This window comes from Aplidium turbinatum, chromosome 4 (genome assembly GCF_918807975.1).
Source record: "Aplidium turbinatum chromosome 4, kaAplTurb1.1, whole genome shotgun sequence".
In the NCBI taxonomy this organism is placed as follows: Eukaryota; Metazoa; Chordata; class Ascidiacea; order Aplousobranchia; family Polyclinidae; genus Aplidium; species Aplidium turbinatum.
The window spans coordinates 5,093,990-5,109,356 of record NC_137475.1 but is presented as its reverse complement, the minus strand read 5'-3'; the positions used below and the strand labels follow the sequence as shown (position 1 = coordinate 5,109,356).

General features: G+C 37.7%; 1 protein-coding gene across 1 annotated transcript in view; it reads right to left on the bottom strand.

Annotated features, from left to right (window-relative positions):
• Positions 1-15,056, bottom strand: part of LOC145768347 (bromodomain-containing protein 3-like) — a 38,566-nt gene extending 23,510 nt beyond the window's left edge. The window contains exons 1-8 of the mRNA XM_082579826.1: positions 14,933-15,056; positions 13,868-14,050; positions 11,268-11,405; positions 6,160-6,528; positions 1,207-1,503; positions 898-996; positions 703-821; positions 146-274 (exon numbers count right to left, since the gene is read on the bottom strand). Of these exons, the coding sequence (XP_082435952.1) occupies positions 146-274; positions 703-821; positions 898-996; positions 1,207-1,503; positions 6,160-6,528; positions 11,268-11,405; positions 13,868-14,050; positions 14,933-14,935 (1,337 nt within the window). The 5' untranslated portion in view covers positions 14,936-15,056. The remainder of the gene's footprint in view (positions 1-145; positions 275-702; positions 822-897; positions 997-1,206; positions 1,504-6,159; positions 6,529-11,267; positions 11,406-13,867; positions 14,051-14,932) is intronic.
• Between the last annotated feature and the right edge of the window lie 311 nt (positions 15,057-15,367).

Here is a 15,367-nt window from a genome sequence, read left to right as displayed (position 1 = left end):
TGAGAAAATCACCAATTAAAATAGATGCTCATCTATCACATGTAGTAAACTATCTACAGAAATAAAAAAACAAAGTGAATTATCTCATGCACAAAAAGTTTTAGCGTTACTTCAAGCGCACAAAGCATAGCCTACAGTAATTTACTTCATTTCAAAAATGTCCGATAATTTCTTAGCCATTGCAACAACATCATGATCTGGAGGATTGTACTTATAACAGTTGGTTACTATAAGTCTCATGTCATAAGCAAACTCATCGGGGGTTTGGTATTCTCTGCAAAAACAAAAACAACGAATTGGATAAAGCATAAAGCTATATGCAGGAGTAGCGATGACACGAGGAACTTTTGGATCTAGGATAATTTTTTGGATCTAGCACAAAAACTAAAAAAACGTGCAGTATTTTCTTTTCAAACTCGTATAGTTTTCTTTAGAGGTAGGTGAAGATGAGTCTCATGGTTGATCCAAGCATCGGGGGATAAGATAAAATTCTCATAATCCTAAACACTTGGCACTAATAACTAACTCTTTAGAGGTAATTATCCTTTTAACGGCCCTGGCCATGTACATCAGAAGCAGAGACCAAAATTTAACTTACACATTTATTAGGTAGATAGTGACAATTTTACAAAAAGTAACCTACAACACTAGTTAATCTTCATAATACAAAAACTACATGGTGTTGTCTTATCTAAAACCTACCGAGCATCCATCTTTTTTCTCATGGTACCAAGATCCATTGGTTGCTTTATCATATCATAATAATCATGCAAGCCCAGCAAATCAGCATCAACTTGCTTATAAAACGGCCAGGAAAAGCTCTAAAATGAAAACATATTTACTTGAACAACTGAAAACTGAAACTTTGTAACCAGTTGAACAACGACCTGAACTCACCGCATGCTTTTTAGAAAAGAATTCTTTCAACAAGTTGTTGCAATACTTCATTTGCTCTGTTAATTTGGTCATTTTTGATTTTTTCCCATGATTTTCTTGCTGGAAAGCAATACAATAAATGGATACATTATGTCCATATAGAACCCAGATTTCAAAACCACATATTTCAATTTTAAAAACTAAATTGTACATGTGCACTTGCAAAACCGACGGCTGAATAATATTCAAAAACACTCAAAGTAATTCTATAATATTCTGATTAAAAATTACTTCATGGTCCAACACACAATCAGTTTTCTAGCCACTTACGCTCTCCTCAGAATCGAGGTCACGTGAGCGTGGTGGCCGAATTGTTCTTCCAGAACTTTCTCGACGCCCTAATGATTGTACCCTTCCAGGAAGTCGTGACGTTGTTTCTGTTGCATCGATGTCATCCAATCCCATGGAAGAGTCTTCTTCATTGTGTGAGGTATCTTGTTCAGGAGATGCAGCAGTTGGTATTTTACCTGCTACTGTGGTGATTACAGGAGTGGTGGTGTCTGCTTTTCTTTTAACTCCCTTTTTAGATTTTGATGAATGAATTGTATTTGTAGATGGAGCTGCTTGCTGTAAAAAATATTATGTCTTAGTCAATAAACTTACTTGGGGAATGGACAAAGCAGTATATATATTTTATACTGCGCTGTGATTGACAAATTAAACATGTCAACTGTCAGGTTTACCTGGCCTATAGAAAGATTCAGAAAAAGTCTTCAGTGCTTAGTTTTGCACAGCACATGTTTTATGGCAACAGTTCACTTCAAACTGTGAGATTTTTAAGTTACCCCTATTTTATAAATCAAAAGTTAACGCCAAAACTCACTAACACTTGGTTTGCATAGTACAATTGAAACCGGTGCGCCGAATCGGTAACAAATACATCATATTTAATAAGTTAAATCATTGTCAGGGGACATTTGTTACAACACAGGCCTCGAAATTCGTTTTTGTTGGCGACAGACAAACATGTCCGCCCCGGTCTGAGCAACTGTCTCAGCGGACAAATTAAGTCTCACGACGGACGTACCAGTTTTAGCGTCGATCGTCATGCTTAATCACTTTATCTTAGATAAATTCTTCGCCATTTGAGAACTATAGCCACAGTTTGGAAAGCTTTTTAAAATTTCAGCTAAGTCACTCTGAAAGGCTTTCATCAGACCAACGACGTGCGGTTGAAGAGTCATAACGCCGTGCCCGTGTAGCTGCTTAATACGCCGCATAACTGATTAACTTCCACCGAACCACGTTGTGGCTTCTTGCGTGACAATGCTCTGGGTACGAGTCGGAAATCTTCTACCTACACCAGTGCTTCTCAACCTTAAATTTGTGGCGACCCAAAAATTAAGGCCAAATTAATAGCGAAGATTTGGCGACCTTATTTCCAAAACTACGTTTCGCACAACGTTTTGTAAGCGTGAAAAAAGAGCCACACTCATATAACACAATTAAACATAACAACAAAATGTCGAATTTAATTAATGTGAGCCTTGCAGGCCTCGAAATTCACGGCGGACACGGCGGACACGGCGGTCATGTCCGCCGTCACAGCATGTGATGTCCGCGGAAAGTACTATCTAGATCGGTCATATTTGTCGGCCGAGAAATATCGATAAAAATCGTCATTGCATAGCACGAACAATTGTTGCAAATATATAGTATCCGGTGCATTCTAGCGCGCATCTAGAAAATGTAAATACTGTATCCCTTAGCTTCCATTCAAGCAGGCAAACTTTCGACATTTACGTTGCTTCAACGATTGATGACATTGAATCAGCGTAGCAAAGGTGAAGTCTTCGCTAAGAATCGATGGGAGTCCCGGTACTTCTACACTTATCACGCGCAACTTAGTTCAAGTCTTACGTCACAATGTCCGGCTTTGATCTCCGAGTAATATTGATAAGGCAAGGTTGGTTACAAAATTAGATTATACGAGTAGGCTATTACAGCAAGGTGCAGCAAAATTTGTTTAGCTTTGGTATTACAGTAAGAAAGAAAGGCCAAGGGAAAATTCACTTTCGCTCACATGACGCGCAGAAATAAACCTAAAGAAAAAAGCCTGTGAAACTTTGCACAACAGAAAATAGTAGCGTTTCAGTGTAGAAGTTTTTCGACTCGTGCCCGGAGCATTGTGACGCAAGAAGCCACACGACCTCGTTCGGTGGAAGTTAATCAGTTATGCGGCGTATTGAGCAGCTGCCCGGCGCTTTGACTCTTCAAGCACGCGTGGTTGGTCTGATGAAAGCTTTTCAGAGTCAGTGACTTCGCTGAAGTTTTAAAAAGCCTTCTAATCCGTAGCTATAGTTCTCAAATGGAGAAGAATTATCAAGATAAAGTGATTAAGCATGACGATCGACGCTAAAACTGGTGTGTCCGCCGTGAGACTTAATTTGTCCGCCGAGATAGGTGCTCAGACCGGTCACGTTTGTCCGCCGTCAACAAAAACGAATTTCGAGGCCTGGCCTTGACTTTGTATTGTTTCAACAACTTGTCAAAATTTGGAGCTGTCTTACTTAGTGCCAATCTCATGTCATCTCCAGGTTGAAGACAATTTCTCTCCTTTGGTTTGATGAAACAGTGACTGACGAGTAGGCTACATTAGGATTAATTTCTTTCACACGAGCAGTAAAACCTTTGCGGGATCCGAGCATAGCTGGAGCTCCATCACTGCAAATACTGGAGCATTTTATCCACTCTAACCTTCTTCATTCATAAATAAGGCGACCAAAGCAAAGATATCTTTGCCTCGACCTCGTGTTGTTGTTTCTGAAGCTTTGCAGAACAAAATTCTTCTTCTAAATTAGTCTAGTGTGTACAACTTCTGCGCAAAATGCGTGTGGTAAAATCGTTGGGTGAAACCTGCGGCGTAGTTTGAATAGTGGAAATTACGAAAACTAAGTTAGTGGTAGGCGTTTTAACTTTGCTCAAGACTCAAGAGACATTATCTTTTATCACCACATCTTACAGCGACCCAGGGGTTGAGAAGCACTGACCTACACTAACGCTATTTTCTGCTGTGCAAAGTTTCACTAGGCTTTTTTTTCAGGTTTATGTTTGTGGGCCTTTTCTTTCTTACTGTAATACCAAAACTTTAGAAATTATACTGCATCTTGCTGTAATAGTCTACTCGTAAAATCTAGTTTTGTAATCAACTTTGCCCTATCAATATCACTCCATCAAAGCCAGACATTGTGACATAAAACTTGAACTGAATACTGAAAAGTTTGGATGTTCATCAGGACAATTATCGTTTCTAGCACTAGTTGCTACGTTCATCTGATGAAATAGAAAGTAAAATTAACAACCAACAAGATGGTTTATTGCTTCACTGACGTTTCGCGCACCATGACAATGCGCATCCTCAGAGCGAATAACATACAAAATAAAATTTCACCAGGTTATATACTGCAGTGCGATTGAAGGCAAGAAAAAATAAAACACGCAATATTTAAAAAAAAAAATATTGCGTGTTTTTTTTTTAAATATTGCGTGTTTTATTTTTTCTTGCCTTCAATCGCACTGCAGTATATAACCTGGTGAAATTTTATTTTGTATGTTATTCGCTCAGAGGATGCGCATTGTCATGGTGCGCGAAACGTCAGTGAAGCAATAAACCATCTTGTTTGTTGTTAATTTTACTTTTAATTTCATCAGATGAACGTAGCAACTAGTGCTAGAAACGATAAGACTTGAACTAAGCTGAGCGTGAATTGATTAGTGTAGAACAGTGGTTCTCAACCTTTTTGTTTTGGCGGACCCCTTTTGGTACCTTCGAAGCGGTCGCGGACCCCCAAAAAAATTTTATCTGAAATTTTGGTATATCGCTTTTCCTATAATTATAATGGAATCAAATGTTTTATGAGTTTCGAAACGACACACTTAAAAGAATTTGGTGAACTCGCGACACACTTATGACTATTGATGACATTAGAGAAATTATGTTATGAGCTTTATGTTGGCACATCAAAAATCAGTAGGCTATATAATCTATAATTATGTTGATTTGATGTTTTTCTATAAATTATATCAAAAACCAATAGAATTTTGCGACCGTTACAAACAATTTCTTCCTTTTTTCGTTTCTAATCAATATTAATTCGTTATAATCTTTGTCATCGCAAAACTGTGAGTGGTGATAGACTGCTGACCAACGTTTGTATTTCTAAGTTAAGCATTGGCCAATAGACTACTGTCTCAAAAAAATTAAGTTGAACATAGCCATATTAAAAAATTAATTTATTTATATGATATTTTTTTAGTTAGAAACCAAACCTTTGAACTTTCAAAGGACATCGCACCGGTTCGTTGGGAAGTAGAGTTTGAAAATCACGGTAGCCTAATACACAAATAAAGCACAACCAACCAATTTTTACATTTCGTAATTTATCAATCATGCTGCAAACTCGCAAGCTTTCACGGACCCCCTGAAATCGCTTCGCGGACCCCAAGGGGTCCGCGGACCCCCAGTTGAGAACCATTGGTGTAGAAGCAGGGCCGGATTTAGCTGATGGGGGGCCCGGGGCACTTTTAGATCGGGGGGCCCCCGTGCAAAAAAATTGTTCAAGCCTACGGCGCGAAAAACCATCTCTACGTCTACAGTAGCATCAGTCCAGTACTGCACAGCATTTTGAAGAAACTTTAAAGGCCAAAAGGAAAAAAATAACACAAAATCACATTTTTTCCACATAGGGGGGCCCTTCAAAAGTCGGGGGGCCCGGGGCAACTGCCCCCTCTGCCCCCCCCTAAATCCGGGCCTGTGTAGAAGTAGGGAAGCCCACTCCCATCGATTCTTAGCGAAGAATTCACCTTTGTTACGCTGATTCAATGTCATCAATCGTTGAAGCAACTTAAAAAAACGAAAGTTTGCCTGCTTGAATGGAAGCTTAGGGATATAATATTCACATTTTCTACATGCACGCTAGAATGCGCGGGAAATTATATTCTAGCAACAATTATCCGTGCTATGCAATGACGATTTGTATCGCGAGTTCCTGTTATTTTGCGGCAGACAAATATGACCCATCTAGATGGTACTTCCCGCGGACATCACATGCTGTGACGTCCGCCGTAATTTGCAAGGCCTGCAACAATACGTATTTTACCAAAAATAATTTTCAAAAGACAAAAAAGGCCATGTAGCATTGTGACAATATGAGTAATGTGGAATATGAAACCAGAACAGTGAAAATACCATGACAACACAGAGCAAATCCACAAAGGTAATACCTGTACCAAGGAGTTGTTAATTTGAGCAACTGGTGTTGTAGTCACCATTGGTTCGGGTATAGGAGCAGCAGGTTTTGTTTTTTGTCCATTAGACTGCGATGGAATTGTGGTTTGCTGTTCTAATTTATATGCAGGGTGTTGTGGTACAACAGCATCATTGCTTGAAGTAACAGTGTCAACAGGTTGCACAGGCTGAGCATCTAATGTTTGTTTCCTAGTCACAGTTGCACCACCAGCGCGTGCACGACCTCGCTTTCCTTTTGCTTTTGGAGCTTGTTGAATTTCAACTTCATCTGGAGGCATGTCACGAATCTTTTGCAAAAAGTTTTTTTCCAGTGTTTGTGCCATCAACACAACATCATCTGTTGGCTGAAAAAAGCAACAATAATTTTTAACGATAAAAAAATGGTTGGTGTATTAACTGATAATATTAAACATTACCAGTAAAACTTGCCATGATCTATAATTTTTTTAAATTATCAAAGTACAGACGAGTTAACAGACATACTTGAGTATAGGTCACCTCCAGTTTTTCGCTGAAAATCGGTGCCATTTAAATGAAACCAGGTTTAATCATAAGCAGGGCTGCGATTTTTTCTTTTTTGTCGAACGACCAAAAATTCTACGCTTGTTTGTCGAATAGTAATATGACGCCACAAGAGTCAGATTATAAGCGTTTGGCCGCGAGTTACCGCACAAGTTGTGTGGTATCTGAGTCACTTACTTTAAGTTTTTAACGCTGGTTGAGTGATTCCATCTACGACGGCAAAAACATTGCCGTCGCCAAATCAACACACGTTGGATTGCTGCGATAATTGCTGTATGCTTTATTGTTTAATCAAACGAAATTTTATGCGCTTCTTCATCGCGTGTCACACGGCGGTAGCCCAGAGCATCACGCAAGCTATTTTATGCGCTGACAATGCTGAATTGTGAACTGTAAAAAGATTGCCACCTTATGAATACTGGCTTAATTGTTACGCAAATGTTATTTTTTCCGTGAATGCTTATTGTTTACCGGTGTCGTTGCGAATATAAATCATCGTGAAAAAAGATACAGTTAAAAAGTGGAATTTACCTGCTATAGATTATCAAACAGAAGGAAAAGTTAGTGTGGTATTTTGCAAAATTTGTAAAGAATTTTATGACGGAAACAAATTGGAATTAGAAAAGCTACGGGGTCAAGTTAAAAAAGTAATACGAAATTAGATAAACGGTTCTTCGGCAGAAAAGAAAAATAATGCTTCTGATCATATGGCATTGCGCGTTCATGAACGGGCAGTTTTGCGTCTTCAAGTATTCCAGTGACGATGCGACAGCTTCATCCTTCCGTACAGCGTCTTATGATTCCGATTGTGACAACTAGTTCTTTATCAAACAGAATCGTGTTGTGTTTGCTCGCAGTATCTCAATTGTGCCGAAATTATGTTAGTGTAAACGTAAATCGAGGCAATCATCTCGCAGTGAGATATTAATTTGTTACCGGTACCTGGTTGAACAATTAACGTTATTTTATGATAATTCAAAGTCGCTAGATGTCGAATTAATGTAAAACAAACGTAAATTTCTTCTTGGGCATTGTTACGCAGGCAGCAAAATTCGTTATTTTTGCATTGACTTCACGTCTGTAGACGTTGAATCAATGTAAAAATGATGATTTTTGCTGTCTGGGTACGCAATGTAACCCGCCAGGAAAATTAAATAGATTTGTGCTGACTCGAACGTTGAATCAACCCAAAATTAACTTACTTTTCCCTCTGAGTTATTTAACGTGATTTAACGTAACAGCGTGCGTATCGCTACTTTTGGTATTATTACATCACTACAAATCAAACAGTGCGGTCGTGACTCGTGATAGATTACTCTAGTATATTTTTCGCTTCTCGTTTTTTCGATTCAACGTCTCCAGACGTTGAATCAATGTAAAAACGACGGGTTTTGCCAGCTGGGTTGTGTGCTTTTGTGAATGCAAATGCAAAATCGCCCATTACGTAATCACAGAAACCCTTTTAGTGGATGGAAGTCAAGTTGCAACCGTGTTTACCTGTCTACTATTCTTTATTCACATTGCAAAACATTTCTGCAAGCTTGGAACAACAAGTGCATAAGTCAGACATAAATACAAACTTGCAAACACGTTGACAATTAAAGTAGCCTACTTCGGTTATTTTATCTATAAAAGAAACCCGTTGTGTCGAATAGCACAAAACGTGTGTGGCGAAATGTTTGATGCCAGGCGTTGGAACTTCGATCAAAGCATTCTCCCGCAATGTTCAAAATGGCGGCGCTGACGCCTTGGGAGTTTCTCGTGTGAAGCGTCACTTTTAGACCTTGCTTTGAAGTACCTGGCGCAAGAAAGTTTACGTACGTCAGCACTCTTATGATTGCATCACGTGATGCCTCCCCCCCCCCCCGATTGTTCCTCGACCTGACTACGTTTAGTCCTCTCTCAGTTTTTTTTATTTTCCTTTTTTTTTTCGTTTTTTTTTTAGTAAGGCACGGCGTTTGTCGAATAGTGATGGCGCGTGTCGAGTGACCTCGTCACCGAAAAAGGCAAAAATCGCAGCCCTGATCATAAGAAACTCTGTCAATGGCCAAAAGCAGAATGCAATGCAAAGAGAAAAACGCAATCCTATAGGATTCAAACACAATCATTGACAGCACGACGTTTAGTTGGAAGCCGAAAATCCACAATTCAATTAAAAGCATGACATCGAAATCGTTGACTTACACCAAATTCCTTTTTGTGGAACAATAAAAAATGTGTAGAATTAGAGGGAAAATCGAGACATCTGGTAGTGAATTAACCGTGTTGGCTATATATGAAACCAATGGCATTTTGCAATCGAGAAAAAAGCATCAACTTGTGGACTGTCGAGTTAGGCGCTATCCACTTAGGCGGTTTTCACTGTATATTAGAGATGTACCAATATATCGGTATCGGCATCGGTGATATCGGTCATTTTTTGAGTATCGGTATCGGCAAAATTTGGCCGATACTAAACATGTAAAAAAAAGGTGTTTGCTGCGGATTTTCTGCAGAAGCAATGATATAGATTTTTTAAAGTAATAACTAACGTCACATTGATGTAGAAAAAAAACAATCTGTTCAAATTTTTGATACCTCACACTCCCATGACTTCATGCGCGCACCTTTTGGCATTGTTTGCTTAGTGATTCTTTCATTCAAACAAAACGTTTTGTTTCAGCAGTTTTGCGTTGTTCGATTCTTAAGTTGTGAAGGAGACTCAATTTCTCCAATATTTATCATTTGTGTTTCTTTTATACTCTTAGTAGAGGATAAAATCAGGCCAAGACAACCCTGGTAGCAAAAATGTATAATTTTGCATCGTTTTTACGTTGCTAAACGTTTAAAAAACCATGTAACTTGGTTGTTTTTAGTAAGCTGGTTCTATCAGTTTGTGATTTAATTTCCACCTTTCGTTGTAATAAACTCACTAAGCTTAAACAATGTCATGGCAGAGCAAGTAGGCTCAAAATAAAAGCAATAGGACTACGAATCCTCACTAAACTAATCAATAAATGGTCTTGTTGCCCCTAAGATGACAACCTCATTGTGAACAAAGGAGCGTTCTTCCCAGCTATCAGCACAAGGCTGAGCACTCACTAGTACAACGAGCTGTTGCGATTCGCTAACCATAACGATGTAGCTTCCACGCTAGCCATTTAGACCATCCAATCAACTATATGTTTCTCAGCAGCCGTTTTGTAGCAAGAATTGACATCGACAAGAATTGAAATGGCTAGTGTGGAAGCTACACCGTTGTGGTTAGCAAATCGCAACTGCTCACTGTACTAGTGAGTGCTCAACCTTGTGCTGATAGCCTGGAAGAACGCTCCTTTCTTCACAATGAGGTTGTCATCTTAGGCCCAACAAGACCATTTTGATTAGTTTAGTGAGGATTTGTAGTTCCATTGCTTTCATTTTGAGCCTACTTATTCTGCCATGACATTGTTTGAGCTTGGTGAGTTTATTACAACGAAAGGTGGAAATTAAATCACAAACTGATAGAACCAGCTTACTAAAACAACCAAGTTACACAGGTTTTTTAAACGTTTAGCAACGTAAAAACGATGCAAAATTATACATTTTTGCTACCAGGGCAGTCTTGGCCTGGCAAAAGCTTTTCAACCAAATGACAAGCGCTCTTAGGTTGCACATTACTTGTCGAATAGTTTTTGTACAACTACACAAATCACTTGGTTTACATTTTACATCTTATCTGGGTTTTTTTTTTCGGTCATTTATCGGTCATTGACCGATTTTATAGCAAAATGTCAAAAAAAATATAGTCAATTCGGTCAAAATGTCCGAAAAAATATATAGTCAATTGACTATATATGACCAAAAATGACTAAAAATGACCGAAATAAATAAAATTGACCGAATTTTTTCAAGTCATTTCGGACAAATGACCGAAAAGTCTCAGCGAAAAAAAAAACCCAGCATCTTATTATCAATTATTATGATAGCCTATTTGGAGAGTTTGCGCAAACCCTTTATTATTTTTTCAGAAACCCCAATTATGATGTAATGTTTCTTCCCTTATACCCCAGTCCTCAATTACGGTGGTCTATCATTACTAAAACCTACTATTATGACACAACAATGCGCTGAGATTGGATTCTTGAATCTTTAATAAATTATGCCTATTGAAAGCTTTTTTTTAAGTTTTATGCAAATAAGGTAAAACTTAGCATTTGATATAATTCCTTGCAAATACCAAAATTGCTTCTTTTTGTAACACCAAAGTATCGGCCAAAATATCGGTATCAGTATCGGCCTAAAAAAGTGATATCGGGATCGGCCAAAATATTGGTATCGGTACATCTCTACTGTATATACGGTATATGCTTATTTCAAAAGGTGCCGAGTTGGACACCAAATCTTGTCATGTCGCACGTGTATAGGTCAACCACGGCTTTTTGAGGTGAAAATCTCGACCTATGCTCGAGTGTATATGGTAAATATATTCAGTCTGCCAGTGCACTATTAACAGATTTCGAGCAATTATAACAGAACATTGTTAGAATTTTTAAAGATAGTGGTTCAGTGCAGCAAACATTAGGTCTACAGATAAAATTACCTTGTTGTAGATATAACAATTTGAAAACATAAGATTGAAGTCTTGTAAGCACTCCTTTGCAGAAAAATATTGCACAGTTTCCAATTTCTTTTTAATTAAAGCCATGTCCATTGGTTGCTTGATGATTTCAAAATAATCCTATTGAAGTAGACACATAACATAAATGCATATTACCCTTTGCACTTATTTTTAACTATTAAACAATAAATATCATACTATGATGAGATTAGTAACTATATTTGATTTACTTTTAACTATTTATATATATTTATCAAAAAACATTAACTGATGATAATAATATATTGCATGTCACATCTCATCTGTCTATAGCCCTATACTCTTATTACTCAGTTCACACAATCATTGCACAATAACTCACTAACTTTAAAAAAATTGCCACCACTTTTTTGATTCCATGATTAAATGCATCTCTTCATAAGAGCTTTATTTCAATATGACTATATTGACAAAGGTACACATGTGGAACGTGGGTGAAAGCTTTACTTAATAATAAATTCAATTTGCCAATTTAGTGTGATATATACTGTCTATATATATTTTAAAATATTTTATCACGCTATGCATCCTTTCAGATATGGCGACCCTTATACACAGCCTTTGAGCTACTTTTGTGCTATTGCTACCGTACAAATAATGAACTAGATTTTGGCACTTGTGCTGGAAATCCAAAAGGCGTTTGGCAGCACTGGTAATAGGGAAATATTTGTTACTTTTTATTGTAAATTTAGGAGCTTTGCAGTGATTTGAAATTCAGTGACCACACTTTGGCAATTTGGATTCTCAAAACTACCATTTCAAAGGAATATAAAGTAAATTTAACTTAGAGTTAAAAACCAAAATTACATTAGCCTTAAGTCAGGCCTTTAGTTTGCACGTTGTCAAGGCTTGTGTAATTGTGTATATACATCGCTATGCTTTTGGATCATCGATAAAGTCATAAGATCGTTTCTAGCACTAGTTGCTACATCCATCTGATGAAATTGAAAGTAAAATTAACAACAAACAAGATGGTTTATTGAACTTCTAGTTCTCGAATTTCTAGTGGTCTTCAGTGCTTCGAATTTATGTTTATGGTTGGAAGTTTTTTACAAAATTTAACGTCGAAAGTAACCACACATCATTAGCCAATCTTTAAAACATTGTGTTCTATTTCTCTTGCCTTCAATCGCACTTTTTTCTGTTGGTCGTCACTGCTTCGAATTTTTATGTTTATTGTTGGAAGTTTTTACGTAATTTAACGTGGAAAGTAACCGCTCACACATCATTGGCCAATTTTTTAAAATAATGCGTGTTTTATTTTTTCTTGCCTTCAATCGCACTGCAGTACCTATATAACCTGGTGAAATTTTATTTTGTATGTTATACGCTCTGAGGATGCGCATTGTCATGGTGCGCGAAACGCTAGTGAAGCAATAAACCATCTTGTTGGTTGTTAATTTTACTTTCAATTTCATCAGATGAACGTAGCAACTACGTGCTAGAAACGATAATTGTCCTGATGAACACCCAAACTTTTCAGTATTCAAGTCATAAGATTTTACGAAAAGTTTAGCAACAAAGTTTTGTTTCAGAATCTTCAGCCCTCGAAATTAGCTTCCATCTACGACGGCAAAAACATTGCCGTCGCCAAATCAACAAACCTTGGATTGCGGCGGCAATTGCCGTATGCATTAATCAAACGAAATTTTATGTGCTTCTTCTTCATCGTGTGTCACACGGCGGTAGCCAAGAGCACCACGGAAGCTATTTTATGCGCTGACAATGCTCTTGTGAACTGTAAAAAGTTTGCAACCTTGTAAATACTGGCTTAATTGTTACGCAAAAGTTATTCTTTCATCGAATGCTTATGTTTGACCGGTGTTGTTGCGAATATAAAAAGTGGTACAAAATTGGATTGATCGCACAACAAATCAAACAGTGCGGTCGTGATAGACTATTCGATTATTTTTTCTCTTCTCGTTTTACATGTTTTGGTACAATTTTTTTGTAATACACGTTCACAGCAATTGCCGAGGCAATTTCAACTTTTGCCATTTGGCCTCGTCAACGTTTTTGCGAAGTAAAAATATGCTAATTTTGAAGACTGTGTGAGTTTTCACAGCAAGTAAAATAGTCCGAGGTGAGGTCTTGGTGCGATGTTTCTGCTGATTAAACTGGGTCTGCTACTATTCGGTGAGTCTGATTCGGTGAGTTTCTAACCTCTAACCCCAAACCCCTAACCCTAAAACGGCAATGATAATTAGGCTACGGTACCCGATAATTAAAAAAAAAAAAATTGAAAAAATCCCCCGTCAAGGGATCGGACTCACCGAAACGGGCCATTCCGGATTAAACTCACGCTGCTAGTAAATCAAACAGGAAGAAATTTTGAACAATTTTTGTCCGAATTAAATGCTCATTTGCGACGGCATTTTTATTGCCGTAGCAGAATGGCCATTATGACGTTTGCGGCGGCATTTACCACGGCAATTGCCGTGTGCCGCTGCTAATTTCGAGGACTGAATCTTTTTATATGTGTGCATTGTGAAGGCACCACCAATAAAAACATTTTTATACAATGCAAATATAGCATTACTTACAGGCAAACCAAGCTTGACTGGATCAACAGGAGCATGAAATGGCCAGGCAAAATGATGCTTCCACAGAGCAGGCAGCACCACCTTTTTAAGATATTGCAGCTGATTGGTCATCCGCCCTCCTTGAGGCTTTTCTAAACCAGCATCACCAGAGCCTGGTGCTTCAGCAGAGATTGGTGAAACAGACTAGTAAAATAAAAATAGTTTGTTGCATCACAGTATACAATACATCCCAAGAACAATTAACCGTACCTGTTACTGGAGCAGACCTTGTGGTCTCGCCCTCTGTTAATTCAGCAATTTCACATAGAAGCAGTGACGCTAAAAACCTGAGATTTCTTGACTTTTACCTTTTTTTCTTGCCTCAAATTTTAATCCCGATTATGTTGGTATCGGATAATTGTGAAGTTCACAATAAACCTTTTGTCACAGCCAGTTATGAAATGCAAGAAATTTGCTGATATTCAATAGCTATGATTGACAGTTTACTATTAGCGTGCGGTTTCATTTTGTGTTAACGCAACAGCGCTAAAATTCCAGGCAGCAAAATCCGTTATTTTACATTGATTCAACGTCGATTTTGCTGTCTGGGTGGGGAGTCGGTCTCTGATGCAATATGAGTCATTCTTTGCTGGAAGACAATAATTAAGAAGGTACCGTAATTCGTTATTTGCGCAAATTGCTTTGTAGTGAAACGGAAAAACAAAATTGATGAAATTCTGTATTCAATGCAAGAAGACTTTCAAAATGAAATGTCAACTGAAAAATTTGATCAAGAAATGGCGAAAATAGTTCTAAAACCGAGTCTTTATCACCTTTCTACCCAAAATACACAATCACGAATATATTTTGCAAAATAAATTGATTGAAGTGATATTAAGTCTTTTGACCAACGGCATACTTTTTCCCGGTGTTATTTGATATAAGCCGACGGAGTAATTAGCAATAAGAGAGACGTAGACCTGATGGTCTCGGCCAGTAACTCTTGCCGCCAAAAGGAAGCAGTGACAGATACGGTTAAGTCAAAATTCAAGAAACTTGAAATGGCTTATATTTGCTTAGACTTACCATGCTCCACTACTCCAAACAATTGCAAACTTCAAAGGTAAATAAATATCCTTTTGCCAGTATGTTTAATTCTGACCACACCAGGTCCAACTAGCACATTCAACTTAAACTTTATGAAAAAAACCTGCAAATACAAGACTGGTTAAACTAAAATAATATTTTATTTCTTCAAAGGAATTTGCTTTGGAATTTGAATTATACAAGCATAGTTGTTGAGAATCAACTACACACAAAAATTACAGCCATTTTTTCCCCCTATAAATAACAGTTGCTCCAAAACAAATTGTATTCAAACCAGCTTAAGTGAAAAACATAACTAAAGTATTAAAGCGCATGTGCACAATCACAACTTTAAAGTTTATATGACAAAAAAATGTTCGTACAGTTGTAATGTAACATATTTGGGAGTTTTAGTCCAAGGCAAATGAAGTTGAG